The following is a 19,342-nucleotide window of genomic DNA, read 5'->3' on the forward strand; positions in this document are numbered from 1 at the left end:
GTTAATCGCTGTAAACATCTCATTCAGAAGTTGTGTTGTTTTCTGCTCTGATATGTTCAGAATATTACAAAACGTCTGTGATGATCCCGTCTGTATGAATGTAAGAGCTGCTTTTAACACATGAAGGACACAGAAAGCAACCGAGGCATATTAGTGTTTTACAGTGTTGTCTGGTTGTGTGAATAAAGTCAGTGCTTCATGATCTTATGGTGTGCTGTTTATCGACTGACATTATACACTTTTAATATTTACTATATATTCACATTACAGTGCTTTTATTTATTACAATGGTTACAATTATGACATACAGTACCTTTTATGCAGTCTGGGAGTTGTGAATAGCACTGTCCTATGTGCATTTTTAGTTTAATTATCATCCAACTCGATAATGTTATAAATATAGTAGACATGTGTATACGTGTATAACTGACATGTCTGAATAAATGTGCAAAGACCGTGCTCTCTCATCACTGCTTGACTTTGGCGAAATTAAGTCGTGTCACTTAAAAGATCAAACTTTATTGAAAGATACAGAATTGATTATTAAACAGAATTAAACAGCAATATCATCTTCTCAAGATTTATAATAGAAACAAAATTTTCATCAGGCTTTTGCCGAATCCCACAGTGCAGCCCAATGAAGGTTCGTGGAATTTTGGTCACAAACATGGCGGCGCGGTCATACAGTGATGTCACATGAAACAGGCCAATAGAATCTATAGGTCAACAACTTTCTTTTAAACTATAAAAGAACCACATATTCTTTGCTGAACTTAAAGGAATATTCCGGGCTCAAAACAAGTTAAGCTCAATTGACTCTAAGCTCATATGTGGCATAAAGATAATTATCACAAAAATTTATTTTGACTCCTTTTCTTTAAAAAAAACAAAATCAAATTTAAAATCAAAAAAGTGAATGGGGCCAATTCTTTAATGTTAAAATAATCACCGTTTCAAATGTATAGCCCCAAGAAGTAAGCAATATGTGTGTGGTGGTGGCGTAGTGGGCTAAAGCAGATATCTGTTAATCAGAAGGTCACTGGTTCGAGCCCCATAGCCACCACAATTGTGTCCTTGAGCAAGACATGTTGCTCCAGGGGAATTGTCCCTGTAATAAGTGCACTGTAAGTCGCTTTGGATAAAAGCGTCTGCCAAATGTAAAAAAAATGTAAATGTGATACCATGATTTTAGAGTGATATAACAGCATACTAAGCTTTTTTGTTTAAAGCTATATCCAATTTTACAACTATGTTTCCATGACAAGGTAACCCCGTAAACCCTAAAATGACTGTAAAAGTGACAATATAAACAACTTTCCAGATAAAGTAATACATGAGTTTAAACAGATTAATTAATATAAGTGCTTTTAAAAAATTATTACAAATTATAAGTGTCCCATTTCTGACATTAAACCCACCAAGAATTGGCCCCATTCACTTCCATTGCAAGTATCACTGTAGCCATGATTTTTGTGTTTTTAAAGAAAAGGATGGACGAGACTAAACTATTTTTGTAGTAATTAGCATTATGCCACAAATCCTGTCGATTGAGCTTAACTTGTATTGAACCCAGAACATATCTTTAAAGTGCTAATCCGCTGAAGAACCAATGAAGAACCTTTCTTTTTAAAAGTAGAGATAAAAGTCAAGTTCATAAATCTATAGAAATAAGCATGTTGTGGTCAAGTAAAAGCATTGCAGACATAACTTAATAAAACAGTGCTTTCCTGTCAAATCTCTGTCTAATATCCCATACACAAGCATCGAAAACAGTTGGAATGCATTAGAACGTTCCAATAGTTTATGCCAGCAGTACATTCTACATAAATGCTCCAAAACTGAAAGCAAATTGATTTTGTCTGAAACAAATCAGAAATTGCATATTTGAATTGGAAATGATGATTCTGCTGTATGAAAGTTCTGCTTGTGTAAGTTATATGAAGTACAAAAAGTGAGCCAACAATGACCTACTGTAGACGCTGAAAGGATGAGGTTGAAGCTCTGGCCACTAACAGCTCTTCACCAAAACAACCAGAGACACCGAACGCTTTAGTAACTTTAAAATGATTCTGCTATAATTTCTTACAGATTGCCTCACTGTCTCTCACCCCCCCCCCCCCCCCACCCCATTTCATTTGGCAGTTAAGAAGTGAAGTTCCTCAAGTTAAGTGATTGACAACACCGTCTAGCTTTTCTCAATTAACTGCCTCATTGTGAGTCTTTATGGCAAGGCCCCTGAAACCCTCGACCTTTCCTTTCCCTTCCTTTTCATCCATTCCTTTGCCAGAGTTTCTCTCACTCAAACACTTTCAAGGAAACAGAGCACTCTATTCGAAGAGGAGCCCCTATTCTCATTGACCTTCTATTGCTCATTTTCTCTTTCAGGCACTTCAAACTGTCTTTGAGAGAAAAGGAGTGGAAGAGGAGTCCATCAGTCGGCAAGGGCTGGATAGGGTTCGACCCCGCACCCACCACTTCAAAGATGGTTTGCATTCATTAATTGTTCTTTGAATTAATATTTGAGGATCACAATGCTGGTGCCAGAACAGAAAGCAGACCTAATGAAGCATACAGGCAGCATTAATTTGGAGATAAGCTCGGTGTGACAGTGTGCATGTGTGTTTTCTTCTTTTGCATGCCACATTGAAATCGAACGGAATAACATCCATTTCCCAAAGTTTCGTTTAAAACAATTTGCAAAAGTGAAAACAACAATGCTTCAGAAGAGTCTTTAATTTTTAATGCAGCCTAAAACCTAAGCCTAAGATAACTTTGTGTGATCTGTAATTTAGATAAACTCTTGCGCTCTGGAAGAAATGATCCAGCAAGAGCGATAAAAAGGGCAAAGATTATTTGTTCTGAGGAACAGCTGAATAAAAGGCAGATGATTACTCATCTCCATTCCCGCAGGGCCTGGGAATCATGACTGAGGAACATTCCAGCAGGGGAAAAATAGCCCTTGTTTAATGATCGAAAAGACAGACTGCATTCACCAACACACAAAAACACTTTTAAAATGTGAGGGGCATTTACAATAAAATTAGCCCCCCACAAGCCAAATATGTCCATAATCGCCTCTTTGTGGTCTAATTTTGGATAAATACATCTGGCTTTACTGCTCTGATTGCATTTGTGGTTGTGGCAAAAATAAATCGACATGGTAAGTGGCCCAAAATATCTGTTTATTGTTGTGTCACGCAGCTGTCATTTTTTTTGCTCTTCATCCATGTCTTTAGCTCTCACTCTCTTTTCTCTATTGAGAAGGTATCGAGTCAGCAAAGCAGGCAAAAGCCCTATTTTATTTACACAAACAAAGTCTTCCTTGCTCTCTCGGACAAAGGCAGCTGAATCTTTCATGTGTTGTCATTGCTTGATTCTCTCTGTCCTCCTGGCCATTGGCCTGCTGGGAGACAATGAGCCCAGGAGAAAAGCAGCAGATTTTTGGAATGCAGCTCAATGAAACTAATTATTATATGTTGACTGCGTTCACCATGGCACATCTGAAAGCACTAAGCTTATTCAATTGGCCTCCACGGGACTCCCTTTCAAAAAAACTTGATCCCTTTGACTGTTTGTATTTCTGAGTTCTCTTTTTCGCCTGCCATGAATGAGAACCTGTGAGAGAGGGGCCATGGCTCTTTGATGACTTTAGTTACTTTAAATTAGCTAAATGAGGCTCGAGGATTGTCAGTTTTCCCAAAGTTAATAGTATAGGAAAAAGGAGGGGATGCACTCAAGCAAAAACAACATTGTGGGAAGAGTTTTATCGATTCACTTATCACTGCGGTGTAGACTGAACGGGCATCGGAACTTTCTTTAAAAGGTTTAAAAGTTTATATTTTCTGAATTGGTATCATTACGATATCTGTGAAGAATTATCTTCCACTTTAACATCGAACAAGACTCTCTCCATAAAAACACCATTTTTAAACAAATAAATATAAATATTTTTGGAGACAATAAAACAGACAACTGACAAAAAGAAACTATCCAAAGAGCATCCCGTTAACTCGTTTATCTAGTTTATTTTTTAAGAGTAAATTAAGAAAATAATAAAAACAAAGTGCAACAAGTCTGAGTGCCCTAAACGTCATAAAATTGCAAAACTGCTCCGAGCGTCCTCAGCAAACAATATTTACCACTTGAGAAACATCTTTTGAGATGTTTTCTTAATCCAGTATTAGTAAGCAATGGTCCTCTACACTGCCTTTTCCCAGACAAATAAATCTGAAGGGGCCCGTGCTTTGATCTCAAGCCTTTAAGGGGCCCAACAATAGGTTTTGAAGGAGCAGGGGCCCGGAGCCAACACACCCCTCTTACCCGACAACTATAGACTCAGCAAACACGTACTTAATCAATATTTGGCTAGAGAACACCCTATTGATTCTGAAAACACCCTTTTGATATTTCAACAGAGCACCGAAAAGGAAAAAACAACAACTCCCACAAGCAGGGAGGAGAGAGTGAAATACAGCCAGTGCAGAATCAGCCCCACTGCAAACAAACGGAGGATGTTGAAAGGAGAGAGGAGAAGTTTACAGTGTGTCAATGGAGATCAGGACTCATTGAGTTTTATGATGTAGACACATCTACATGTGAATAAAAGCCAGAGGTAATTGATCCTTCTAGGAAAACAAAGACAATAACCATGCTTTGAATAGGCTGCTTTCCTTTCTCCACTCTCCTTTCTCTTTTCTTTGTTTTGTTCACTCTTTGCTTTTCATTCTTTGCAGATATAGATATCTAAGTAACTTTTTCACAAGTCCAGGGTTTAAAAACAAACAACTTCAACAAGTCTTTTGACTATTTATCCCTGAAAAGTTGAAAGTAATTGTGCCAAGTCAAAAAGTGCCACTGCGCGTTTCAAAAAGTTCATATCAACAGAGTATCCCCAAAACACAAACATATCGACAGTCGTTTGTTAAACTTATTACAAACTGATCTGTATTCGCGATGGCGACGCTGGGAAGAGAGAACGAAAAGGGCAGTAGGAATGAATGCGCGCCCCGGGTGGAGAGGAAGGGGCGGGTTTTTGTCCAGAGATGAAAGTGGGGACGAATAAAGGGCTCGATTTAATCTACTAGAAAAGGCCGTTTTCATTGCAATGGCTGAGTGTGATGTGCGCCAATATAGCGCGGCCCATGACGCGGAGCGATCCCGGCGAGGGTGAACAGAGACCAGCGGATAGCCCGACTGTATATTCTCCATCTGACATCTAGAACAAACTCCTCGGCTCGAGAGTTTCAGGCCGTTGGGGGTTAGAAAAACGCGCTGCCTGTATCAATTTCCAAGTTAATACATAGCTACAATTGCTTCTTTCAACAGAGGAAATTGGTACTGGCCGAAGGCTATCGCTATGTGGATGTTAAAGATTTTTCGTGATATTTTGACACGTTGTTTTGACATCTGAGTGTCACTATTGAATTTCCTTGTCCATTATTAAGTCCATAATTAACAGTGGAAGCATTTTCATAGGATGCCGCTAATTATGTCAGCATGCCGTTTAAGACCCATTGAGCACGTTGAAAAAAATAAAAGCAATTTAGTTACTTATTTTACCTTTTATTTGTTTCAACTGAAGTATAAAAATGCACCTTTGTGAACCGCCTTTTGAAATCGTTTTAAAATGATCAAAACTGAATTTCACCGCGCCATTTTTACATTTTTGACGGGAATGAAAACGAGGCTGTGAGTGATAGGCCTAGTTTTACAGTATCTTCAGTGGTTTATAGCCTACCGTTGTTTGAAGCACCTGGTAAGATATTGGAGGTAAAAAAGTATTTCTAAAAAAAAAGTTTAGTCGACAAAAACCTCCAGAAAACGGGAGTTTTAGGCTAATTCCCGTAAATAAATAAAAAACAATGGCGCTACTCTGAATAAGACCCGACAATTCATATGAATTCTGATCAACAAGTGTTAATACGAGTTGTGTATTTTTCTGCTTTAGATTTAAAAAGCTTCAACACATTATCCTACATAGCCTAATACATTTTCGCCAATTTCGTCCCCAAAACGTATTGACGTTTTTTGGGCGAAAGGGAATTTTCCAAGACGTTATCTAGGTGAAAATGGACACTTAATTCAGGTCCTTGAGTCTATAAAACACTTCTGAGCCAGGACTACGGTCATTCCTGAATAATTCATCTCTCATTGGCCGTCCATAATGTCCTCTCTGTGGCTTTTGTTGGACCGTTTTTTCTTCCTTTCTTTCCAAATTTTGAAAAGCTTGGCGTCTTTTGTCAGGACCAAGCTACTGCTAGGCCGCGCTTTGTCCTGAGGAAACTGAAGCGTGAGTCTCATGGACTCTTTCGCTTTTGTTTCCCCAAGTTCATCCTCAAGTGTCCGATTGTGCACCACAGGAGCGTCCTTTATCGAATGCTATTCTTGGACAAATGTTTGATTTACTGATTCGGGCATTTTTACTCCAGGAACGGTCTCGTTTTAAGAGGTTAATCTGTGGTGGTCGTCAATTCGGTTTAAATAAATGTAAACAAAAGAAAAAGCCCAAAATATAAAATACCCAAGACGAAGAGCGTTTTTATTCGATCTCTTGACCATTTGATGTCAGCAGAAACTCTCACTCGATATAGGAGCAAATCAAACCGTAAATGCATTCACGGCAGTTTCAAATGTAGGCTATAAAACTTTTTATGTATTTTTTTAAATATGAAAAATACATGGCAAACAGTCTGATAAATATTTATATTATTATTTTATCAGCCTATTTTATTATTCTTATAATTATTATAATTATTCTTATAATTATTATTATTATTATTATTATTGAGGAAGAAGACAAATGTGAAAATATAAAGATCTATTTAAAACGCATGTAGTTACCCTTAAACTCGTTTTGCTAATCTTAGATCTCCAAAAAAAAATAAAAAAAATAATAATAATAAATAAATAATTACTCTCGACAAAACTTACATCTGTCGCCAAGAATGCCGTCGATGCTGTGTTTGGCTCTTCTTTCATTTTCTTCGATCTCCCTTTTTTCGACTTCATCATCATCCTCATCTTCATCTCCGTTTCCACCAAATTTACAGCGCAGCATGCGGCTGATGGAACTTACTGCGCGATAAGTGATTTTAAAGATATATTAGAGAAATTAAAACCTTCATGAAATTATAAACAAAAGAGACAGCAACAACCTATCACAGCATAGCACCTGTTGAATATTTACACGCCTATAAATTAGCCACGCTGTTGCAAGTAAGCTAGGCCTATAACATTTCCGTATCCACGATGAATGCTGCTATTAACCTGTCTTTTGTTAAATCGGCCTACACAAACAAGGCAGCTTTCGAAATCACATTCATGTGTGTGTGTGTTCTCTCTCTCTCTCTCTCTCTCTCTCTCTCTCTCTCTCTCTCTCTCTCTCTCTCTCTCTCTCTCTCTTTCTCTCTCTCTCTCTCTCTCTTCGAAGCAACAGGTAGTGTGCGGAAAGCGATAGCTTCAACAATGCAAGTGCACAGATTCACAGATAAAGTCAAATCAAATCAAATACCTGTGGGTACGTTATTTCGGTCGCAGATTCCGTCTTTCAGTAGTTTATCCCGTATCTCCCAGCTGAACATCCCTGGGTTCTCCCTTTTGTAGTCTTCTATTTTCTTGTCCACATCGGGAGTTGTGCTCTGCTTTGATACAACAGTAATTCATTACATCACATAGGCCTACTTTTAAAAAAGTATTTATTTATTATGTAATCTTATTTAGGTTATAGCTTATTATAATTAACTTACATAACAATAAAGTTATGAAGTTAATTATAAAGTTATAAAAATAAGTGTTCTCATATGTATGACAGAAGTCTATTAATGGAACGTTCTGTAGCCTAGAATTAATTCAAGCTTCCATTTGGATATAGTAACAAAATAGAATGTTTATCACATTGATTGAAGAATGAGGATAATATCTAAGCCAGTGGCTAAATTCCATGCAGTTTAAAAAACAGACACGCGCTTAAACTTACATGTACCAATTACATTCAAAAGAGTTACACAACGAACTTTTTATTTTAAGAACCCAGGATTATGATCTGATGAAGAGTAAGAAGAGGATTTATTGCTTAACATGAGAAAAAAATAAAAAATAGAACCTTTTATTTTAAGAGTGAGTGCATTCACATTGGCACAACATTTAAAAATATATGACATATTTTCTTGTTGATGTCAAATGACGTTTCAAAAACTTTAATGCGTAAGGTAAGTTAGAATTGGGATGACTTTCAAATCAAATCAATAACATAAAGACAAATCGCCTCTGTGATGTCCTACCTTGGGTTTGCTGCCGCCAATAGCGCCGGGGCGAATAGATCCGGTCTCCTGGTACCTGCATAAAATTTTGGACACGCATCCATGCGAAACACGCAGCTGACGGGAGATGACACAGGGTCTTATTCCGTGATGGGCCATCTCTACTATCTTGTGGCGGATGTGATTGGGCAGAGGCCGTCCGTTAATGAAGACTCCACCGAGTTGGTTCACGCGGCCCTGGCCTAAAGGCGTGGATACTGCAGTAATAAGAGACAAAAATGTTATGACACTGAATCAAACTGTGTAAAACGAAAAGTGCATATATGATAATTACTTTATGACAGCTATATGGTCTGTCCTATATGATTGAGGTGTCTAGCCTACAACATCAATAAAAACAACAACAACAACAAATCAAATACTACTTATAATAATAAACATATAAATATGACTAAATAAAAATAATAGGCCTACTTACAATACATAATGGTTGCACTTTACAATAAGGTTCCATTCGTTTACATTAGTTAATGCATATCATGAACAAACAATGAACAATATGTTTTTTACATAATTTATTATGTTAGTTAATATAAATACAATTGTTACTCATTGTTAGTACGTGTTAGGTTATAGTGCATTAACGAATGTTAACTAATACAACTTTTGATTTAAAAAATGTCCTAGTAGGCTGTATGTTGAAACTAACATTAACCAAGATTAGTACAATTGTTCATTGTGTTCATGTTAACTAATGGAACCTTATTGTAAAGTGTCACCTACCTATTTGGCAATATTTGGCATATTGATAATAAATTCCCAAACATTTAGAGATGAAAGCTACTTGTTGCTAAAACACCCTTTTCTAGAAGAACAAAACACAATGAACAAAGTATTTTACGACTCAAATTTAAAAACGTAATTCTTTAAATGTTATAGCTAGATGTCACTTTTCTTGATTTCATCATAAATTATTATTTTGACATGCTCTTATATTTCTTTCAAAACGAAGATATAGGCCACAATCAAATATCAATTCTCATATTTCTAATCAAGGTAGGATACGGCCAACTTTGTAATGGCAAGGCTGTGCTATTTGAACCAGAGAGGCCAACAAACAGCTTACCCTCCAAGGAGTAGCCTGCTCTCGGATAGTTTTGGGGTGGCGTGGGGCGCATCATCCTGGAAAGGCCCCCCGCGAAAGCGGTCATATCTCCGGACTCTTTGCACGCAAGAAACGGGTGCACAGAGCACTTGTTAAAAGACGAAAGTGAAGTTATCCAGAGCAAAACCAAACGATTTATCGGTGAAGTCTGAAATCTTCAGCTGAGTGGATGCGATGCCAAGCGATAAAATGAAAAGTCAACTTCACAAGTCAAAACGTTGTCGCCAGCCCTCTGAAGTTATTCATTCTTGGATATCCAGGTTTTCTTGGTATCTCAAATCAGTTTGATAAGACAAAACTCTCAGAGCTGCTTTCTGTTATTGTTGACGACACACCTTTTGTTGTGCATTGAAACGTTGATCAGTGGCGAAACATTTTATCAGTTGTTGAGTTGTTGGATCCTTCTGCCCATCGACGACTGTGATTGGTCAGGGAGGGAGGGTCCAAAGACCTGGGAACGCTTGCTGATTGGTTCAAATTGTTAAACTCTCTTGTGCCATGATGACCTAGAGAGTTCAAGGCGACGTGTCGCTGATAACCCCCTCAAACATAAACTGATGGTGAGAAAGATAGCACTGTGTTTTTCTTAAAATCGTAATATTTGACTTCTAAACATATTGGATCAAGAGTTGCTCCATTTTCCCCTTCTTTTTACCACAGCCGTCTTTATTTGTGAAACATGGCAGTAGTATTGAGCGTGAAGTCTGTATGTAAACACCGACTTTCGAATAAAGTCCCAAAAGCTGCACAGCACAGAGGTATTAATTGTATGCAGACAGTAGAGTCATTTCGGAATGAAAGGGGCAGCTTGCGGGGGTCTCAGCAGGGTATGACGCCGAGAGTGCCGTAAAAGCTGTCTGTGGAGACGAATTCAATTGTGAGGAACCGTAATTTATAACGCAGAGACATTCAACATAGTCACCCCACTCATTCTCTTGCATTACTCTTCATTTCTCTCTCTCTCTCTCTCTCTGTCTCTCTCTCTCTCTCTCTCTCTCTCTCTCTCTCTCTCTCTCTCTCTCTCCAACACTCTTTCCATCTCACATTCAGATGCTCCTCCTCTGTTCCCTGCAGTCACAGAAGTACCTTTTCTTTATTGAAGTTTATTGAGAACCTCCCGTCAGTCAGTCAAAAGGCCCAATTCATTCAGAGAGACCCCTGATCAATCAGACTGGGAAACTGCCATCACACTTTCAACTGTTCAAACACGAAGAGTGATTTCCCATTCTGGTCCCTCTTCACATATGAAAAACGCATTAAAAGGAATAGTCATTTTATTTGTGTTAGCCTGTAATGTTGATTACCACAAAAATAATTTCTACTCGTCCCCACTTTTCTTAAAAAATATAGGCCTAAATAATAATAAAAACATCGAGGTTACAAGTGAGGCACTTACAATGGATGTGAATGGGGCCACATTTTAGTGAGTTTTAAATCAGAAATGTGAAGCATATAATTTTAGAAAATAACTTTAATTAATTCTCCTGTTAAAACTCGTGTGTTATTTGAGCTCCTTGAGCTATAAAATAAAATCGTAGTTTTGCAATGAACTAAGCCTACTAAATTACCGGGATTACGTGCATTTGCGGTGTTATTCCTCGTCATGGCAACGAAGTTGTAAAATTTTATATAACTTTACAAAAAAAATCATGTTTAGGGTTAACACCCTAAAAAAAAGAAGAACATGCCAACATCTTAACTTGTATTGAACTCGGAATATTCTTTTAAAGGAAATTAAAAATCAGTTTGTATGTATATATATATATATATATATATATATATATATATATATATATATATATATATATATATACATATATATGTGTGTGTGTGTGTGTGTGTGTGTGTGTGTACTTATGTAAAACAAGATCACGTGTTTTTTTTTTTTACTTAGGCCTATATAAAAATTAAATAGGCGACTTGTACATAGCTATGCAGAATATAGGATATTTCATAGTTTTTTTTTATGTGTAACATAGCCCATTTCCCCAAATAATATGTAGGAGTTCACATATGCCCACATCTATTAATCATATATTTACTATTTATGGCCACATCTGAGATTTCTGTAGCCTATTCGGACGAGAAAGCAAAAAGCTGGTCGATTGGATCTTATACATGAAATAGGCTATCTGCACACTTTAATTTATGAACCATTTAAAAATAGCATACTGTATGTCAATAATTGAACAAATTGGCCGATAGATCACATTTGTATCGAATCTTTTCATTTCGTGAATCTGAGACAAGAATATCTTGTACAATCCTGCTTATTGTTATATTTCCATAATAGGCTACTAATGTGAGAAACACGCTAGCTGTCATCTCAGAATTATCAGCTCCACTTAGAGACGTCGACAGTTTAATCAAGGACTATAGTGCCTCTCTGCTCCTCTGGGATATGGGCATTGACACATTGCATTGCTCAGATGAGCATGTTTCGCGGCTCGCTGAGAGCGACGTGGATAAGCGCATGTTATTGCCGTTCACGGTCGCAGGTGTTCCATAAACGGATTAGCGCAGCGGCGTGGAGAGAGGAGCCCGCGCGCCACAGGCCAGGCTGCCCTCAGAACAAGGGAAGTGCCACAGCCGCCCATCCTGACTTTAATTGTCATCTGAGCGTCAGAGGCCAGAGGAACAAAACGTAAAAAGTTATATTATTGCAATAAATCTATGAAATGTCATATCAACATAAAAAGTGATACTATTGCAATAAATCTGTGAAATGTCATATCTATCTATCTATCTATCTATCTATCTATCTATCTATCTATCTATCTATCTATCTATCTATCTATCTATCTATCTATCCATCCATCCATCCATCCATCCATCCATCCATCCATCCATCCATCCATCTATCTAGGTATCCTGTTACCTTGCTATTGGAACTATTACATGATATAACCCTTAAAATTATTATTTTTTAGTTGGTGCAACGTAATACAGATGTTAAATAATATTTTTGAATTGATTCATATAAGTTTATTCAAATGTTACCACATGAAGGACCTTTTTAGGTGAAATGGTTTCAGTCTATATATTTTGTAAACAATAAAAAAAAAAAAAAACAACAACAACTAAAATAAAAAAAATATAAAATACTAATACAATTAATAATAATAAATGTTCAAACAATCAGTAATGGCCAAATAATAGTAACATTAACAATACTAATTATTATTATTATTATTATCATAATTATTATTATACTATTTGCATTATTATATATAATAATTATGATGCTGAAATTATTATTACTATTATTTTTTTTGTTATTAATATTTTACCTTTTGCAAATTGTTAGTCAACTTGCTATTATTAATTAAATATGTTATAATGTTATTATAAAATACCTATTCCCTATTTACGTGCATTTGTAAACTAAAGAGGAACCAAACAACAAGATTTAAGAAACAAACCTCAGAAACGTTTTATTAATTATGAAAGTTTTGGAATTTGTCTTTCCGAAACTCAAAATCAAAATTAGAAGGACTAAAAACTCTTTCGAACACGTTCAACAGTAGCGGAAATGAGACTTTTGTCTAACTGCTTAAATAAGACACGTTTGGTCAGTGTGCAATGGAAATATGTTTAAACTGAAGTTTTAAGGTCAACTCGTAAAGTCACGCAAAGTTTGTATTAACTTTGCGTGACTTTACGAGTTGACCTTAAAACTTACTTTTTAATTGTGTGGCCTTTCGGTTTCCCTGCACCTCGGTGTTCTGCCAGTTGACCCCTGTCTAACTGTCTCAGTGACCTGGAATTGGTCTGGACTATCTAAAAATATGAGTAGTTTTACGACTGGTGAGAAAGTTGCAGCAGGTTAAAATGAAAATGTGCATTTGTTACTTTAAAGTAAATATTTTATCCATTGGCTATGTGATCTGACATTTCAAAATGACATTAAGTGAGGTTGATTTACTCAAATTGGGCCTAAAGGTGAATTATAAAATAGTTTTGACTTGAATCAAGCCCGTTAATTTAAGTATTGACATGAAACACATTTTAGCTTACCTGAAATGTTTACAGTGTAGTTTGTGAACATTTTGCATGTTTGCGTTCATATAGCCATAGTCCTGCACACGTTGGTGAAGTCATGACATCACGTTGTTTTCTTCACAAACAGCTATGACTGTAGCCAAAAGTTTAGTACGTCATCCTGATTACTTTTATGAATTTTCCATGAGTGTCCGAGTGCAGGCCGCTTTTGGCGCAGCTGACTGCTTACTAATTGCTTCTTTGTACTTTGGCGTGGTTTCTGCAGTGCATTATTGTCAGGCTGCATCATGTGTGCGCGCGCGCTTGTGTGAGCTCATATCATTGGCAGAACAGACTTCATTTTCATTCATTCTATGCATTTTGCATATCTCTGAAAAGCCTGCGATATGAGCAAATATTAAGGGCGAACACGAGCTCTGTTCCATGTACCATGGTAACTCGATCTGGTCATAAAGTGAGTGGGGATCTCTGCGAAATGAGGAGAGACTCAGTTTGATTATCTTTAAAGGGATATTGGATATCCGTGTCAAATCAATTTTCGAGTGAAAAATCCAAGTCAGAAATTTTCTACATCGGTGGAAGAAAAGACATCATAAATAAAGAGGCAAACGCCACAGTGGAGAAACGTAAGCGCCCCTGGTTTAGTTTAAACTCTAAAGCCAAATAACCCCGGGACGTGTTTCATAGAGCTCTGAAGAAATGCCATCATGATTAAATTCAAGAACAATGTTTTCAGCTCTAAGAAGTGCCTGTGAAATGAAGTGATAGAGCAACAGAAGCAAAGTGACAGTGATGTTCACTTTTAGCAGTGTGTCATTTCTGCTCATTATTTATAACTTTCAATCTGTGTTAAATGTGTAGTATGGTGCACTCAGTACTCCAGGCTGCAAAGTGGAAAATTCCAACGTAAACTGTATAATGTATATCAAAATGGAAATAAAAATAGCCTATTTTATTATTATTATTATTTATTTTTTTTGCATTTTATGCTATTTAATGTTTGTTTTTTTTTAGAATGTTTTATGCGAAATCACTTTAAATGAGTTATGATTGTATTGTTGTATAATATTTACAAATATAACAGATGAGCAGGTGAGTGATAAATGGGGTAAATATTTCAGTTCAATTTCAATGTAATTCCAAACTTCAATACTATACAGCCATCACAAAATCTGAAGCAACAATTACAGCACGACTGCACCTATAATTTAAACTGTCTTAGGTCAGTGATGGGCTTTAGAACAATGTATAAATAATGTTTTAAATATCTATCATCATAACAAACACATTTGGAAACCCCTTGAACTACAACTATTCTGGAATACCCCACTCTGGCGAATCCTAAGTAAATATTTACTACTGAAGCTGCTGTGGGAAACCCATCCCTCTTACAGTAAAGTGACAAACTACTCAATAATGCTTGATTTCACAATGGAGTCTTGCTGTTTTGATGACTTTATTTACAACCCAGGGTCATTAGAATAACTATAAAGGGATGGTTGTTAGCAGTTTCCTTCTCATGTTAAATGTGTTTGCTCTTGCATGGTTCAGCAAAACTCACAGCAACAATAAAACATTAGTTATTTATTATACTTTATATATACTTTCTGTATACATTCTCCCCCCAATAAATGACCACTAAATGCCTAGGCTGAAAAAAAAATGTATAATTTAAAATTATTTAGATATTTAAAACATTTAACTTATAATTGTATATAAAATTATTATTTATAAACTGTATTTTAGTATATTAAATAGGTATTCAAATAAAATTAGTGTTACATTTTTGCAAATTTTGTTTGATTTGACATATTTTAAATTATATCTATAAATGTTTAAGATACTTATTAACAAATAAGCTATTATCAAAGGAGGACGGTAGGTAGGCCTAGACCCAATTCCTTAAAATGCAAAATGTAAAAAGTAATTGTAGTAAAAAAAAAAAAAATACATTTACAAATATAAACCATTTTAAAATCATTTTAAAATTTGAAAACGTTCATGACACAATTTTTCTAAAATAGCTTTAAATGTAGCTGTAAAAATAATTATTGCATTGTTTGTATATCCATCCAATTCTCACAGATGAAAATTCAAACCATCTCACCTTTACCCCTTATCAGTCTTTGCTAATGAGTTTAACAGTCTCGACTAATGCCACATTGAGCCACTGTAAACCGTGAAGTGTTTGATTGTACTAATTAAACGGTGGTAATGAATGGCAGTAACTCAAACCAATCCAGTCGCACTGGAATTCAAAGGAAATTAAGGATTTTGCATGACACAGGGTAAATAAAGTGGCTCAGTAAGAGCTAGAGAGCCTTTGGAAATGAAGCGTTTGTTGTCAAGGCCTCGGGGGACAGTAATGTCTTTACATGATGGCAGGGGGACAGGGAGTTCATTGCCCCCGCGGTGAACCTTGGCCCCGGGGCCAGTACTTTGGCATTATCGCTCTCAGGTGATCACGGCAACAAGTAGAGCTGCTCTCTACAGGTGGTTAGACACAGATATGTTAGGATTCCTCACCGGGTCCTTGGTTTGAAATAATGAAGCGGTCTGTTTTTTATTTATTTAATTATTTATTTTTTTATTTTATTTATTTATTATAAGAGTCTTCATAATATATTCGCGTGACTGTCACGAGCTGTGTGGTGCGCATGTCTCTTTACTTATCATAAACTTATGTCCACCAGAGGGCGCCTAGAACAAAAAGAACGCCTCTACTGTGTCCACAAAAAATACATTAAATGAACAAAATACAAAATCAAACTAATCAAATCAAACAAAGAACTATATATATATATATAAATATAACATAAACATAAAACAGCAAAGGAACCCATTCAGGACACAGCACAAATTATAAATATATAGCTTCTTCACCAAAAAGTTTTTGAAATTATTATTATTGTCTGGCACAAACTAAAACACTAAGAAAAATGTAGCTATTAAACTTTAAATGAGTGTACTATAGAATACAATAAAATAGGCAACCAATCCACCTTCGCTGTTCTAGGATTATCTACAAGTATACATTTCAGGACAGTGGCATTATTTGAATGTTTTTTATTTATTTAATTTCTGACACCCAACAAGCCTGTGCTTTGTTTATGAATGTGATTTTTGATCTTAAACTGCCTATGTGGGCTATCAATTTCATATACATTTTTATAATTATTATTATTATTATTTAAAAGTGTCATCCATGTACTTAAAGTGGTGTGTTTGGAGAACTGCACCTAAATATAGCAAATAATGCTACTATTCTGTGCTTAAAGGAATAGTTCACCCCAAAATCAAAATTCTCTCATTTACTCATCCTCATGCCATCTCAGATGTGTATGACTTTCTTTCGTCTGCAAAACACAAAGATTTTTAGAAGAATATCTCAGCTCTATAGGTCCATATAATGCAAGTGCATGGTGCCCAGATCTTTGAAGGTCCAAAAATCTTATAAAGGCAGCATAAAAGTAAACCATACGACTCCAGTGATAAAATCCATATCTTCAGAAGTAATATGATAGGTGTGAGTGAGAAAAATAACCATATTTAAGTCCTTTATTTCCTATACATTCTTCTCCCTGCCCAGTAGGTGGTGATATGCACAAAGAATGTGAATCGCTACAAACAAAAGAAGGATATGGAAGTAGAAAAGGAATTCTATAGACCTATCACCTCAGAAGATATGATTTAAACACTGGAGTTATATGGGCTACTTTTATGCTGCCTTAATATGCTTTTGGAGCTTCAAAGTTCTGGCCACCATTCACTTGCATTATATGGACCTAAAGAGTTGAAATATTCTTCTAACAATCTTCGTTTGTGTTTTGCTGAAGAAAGAAACTCGTACACATCTGGAATGGCATGAGGGTGATTGAATGATGAGAGAATTTTCATTTTTGGGTGAACTTTTCCTTTAAGAAATTGTTATTTTATTAAATGTATAATGATGACAATATTTAGACGCATGTGTAAAGCCAAGCGTTTTTCTTTTGGAAGCTGTGTTTCTTAGATTGTGAGCAGGGATGTAGTGGAGACTAAACGCACATAAACGCCGTTTACGCACCTCCCAAAATTCGGAAATAGCGTTTACCCACCTCCAAAGTGGGTTTATCCACCTCTAAATTGCGTTTATCCACCTCTAAATAGATAGTTCCTAAGCCATTTTAAATTAAGCTTATGTCGTTTTAGTTTCATATTGTTCATTATTAGTTTCATAGGTTGTTAAACCTAAGACGAAGTCTTTCATAATGCGCTGCTGCCAGTGTTTCCCATGCGCGTGCATCGATATTGACTACTACCAGCTATATACAGCGTGCTGACCTCAAAGATCCAGCTGTATTCTAACAATAACTTAGCTCTCCTTATTAGCTAGGCTCCTTGCATGCTGGCTAATAAGTAATAACTGACAGTGCTGTGTTGGACAGATTTATGCAGCGGTGTTCCATGACGGAGAGAGAGCGCGAGAGGTACGGGTGAGAGAGAGAGAGAGAGAGAGAGAGAGAGAGAGAGAGAGAGAGAGGGACGAGCGAGAGGTAGCCTAGTGCTGCGTGAATGCGCTACGGCTCTCTGCAATCAAATACGATTTTAAATAGGCTTAGTAAAAAATAAAAAATAAATCGAAAATCAATGTGTGGCGGTCAGCGTTGATATTGTGGCGGGCCGCCACAAATAAATGAATAGGAAACCCTGGCTGCATTACTGTCAGTGTTGACCAATCAGCAGGAAGCAGCAGACTGCATCAAGATTCATCCGTCACTCACTAGCCCAAACGTCTCATGTAAAAATGGATATCCGGCAATTATTTTTAAAATATGTGGCACCAGATTCATTCTTCTGTCGTTAATCTGCACTATTTTACTATCTAAACTATTTTGATAATCAATTAGTCGGGTTGAGTCATTTTTTAAGACAAAAGTAAAACATTCTTTGATTCCAGCTTGTTAAATGTGAATATGTTCTAGTGTCTTCTCTCCTCTGTGACAGTAAACTGAATATCTTTGAGTTGTGGACAAAACGAGACATTTGAGGACGTCATACTCCTGGGCTTTTGGGAAACACTGATCCACATTGTTCTGACATATTATAGACCAAACAACTAATTGATTAATCGAGAAAATATTCAACAGATTAATCGACTATGAAAATAATCCCAAATCCCTAATCATTATGTACAAGTGCATTGCATTGGAAGCCCTGGATATAAGCCTCCCTCTCTATCTCTCTTAAATATTTTTGTTCTCTCTGTTTTCTCATTTAGTAAACTTTATAGATTTCAACCATATTATACCTTCTTGGGTCTCTTTAACAAGAACTTAGATTAATGTATGAATTGAATAGTGATTGTGTGACCTATGATGAGGGAACAACCAGTGATACCCTTGGTAGTACCATCAAATGATAGCCATAGCGATGTCATCAGGATACACATACACCGGTAGGCAGTGGCCCAACTTACCGGGTGACCACGTCGTGGTCCACCAGAATTTATAGTTTACCCACCTCTTTTTTTACCACTACACCTCTGATTGTGAGTTATTATAATTGTCAAGCCTGTCGCAGCCATGTGTAAACTTTCAGCACCACCCCTCGCGGACAGCTCCCGCGCTCTTTCAACACTTAGAGTTCACACCTCGTGACTGCAAAACTGTCTATACATTGCAACAGAATATACTCTTAAAAGACAAAGAGCTTTATTCCTTTCCGTAAGGACCGTATTGCGTTTAAAAATCAAAGGGAAAAAGATATACCCTATTTAATAAGAATTAAAATGTTTAACATTGAAACACACTAATACGTTTATAGTAATGCAGTAAACTCTAACGCGGCTTTTTTTCTTTCTTTCTTTTTTTAATTTGTTTTGGTTAATAACACTTGCAACGTCATCAATGCCACCTTTAGGTTTAATTAAGCAACA

At 36.4% G+C, this 19,342-nt stretch overlaps 1 protein-coding gene across 2 annotated transcripts in view; it reads right to left on the reverse strand.

Annotated features, from left to right (window-relative positions):
* The window catches only part of LOC127648638 (paired box protein Pax-3-like), a 30,686-nt gene extending 21,138 nt beyond the window's left edge, over nt 1-9,548 (reverse strand). Inside the window, exons 1-4 of one of the 2 annotated variants that reach the window (XM_052133330.1) lie at nt 9,385-9,548; nt 8,280-8,515; nt 7,511-7,637; nt 6,931-7,074 (exon numbers count right to left, since the gene is read on the reverse strand). In XM_052133330.1, the coding sequence (XP_051989290.1) occupies nt 6,931-7,074; nt 7,511-7,637; nt 8,280-8,515; nt 9,385-9,469 (592 nt within the window). In that variant the 5' untranslated portion in view covers nt 9,470-9,548. Of the gene's footprint in view, nt 1-6,930; nt 7,075-7,510; nt 7,641-8,279; nt 8,516-9,384 lie in introns of both variants that reach the window. The other variant, XM_052133329.1, reaches the window with a different exon arrangement.
* Between the last annotated feature and the right edge of the window lie 9,794 nt (nt 9,549-19,342).

Source organism: Xyrauchen texanus, chromosome 9 (genome assembly GCF_025860055.1).
Source record: "Xyrauchen texanus isolate HMW12.3.18 chromosome 9, RBS_HiC_50CHRs, whole genome shotgun sequence".
In the NCBI taxonomy this organism is placed as follows: Eukaryota; Metazoa; Chordata; class Actinopteri; order Cypriniformes; family Catostomidae; genus Xyrauchen; species Xyrauchen texanus.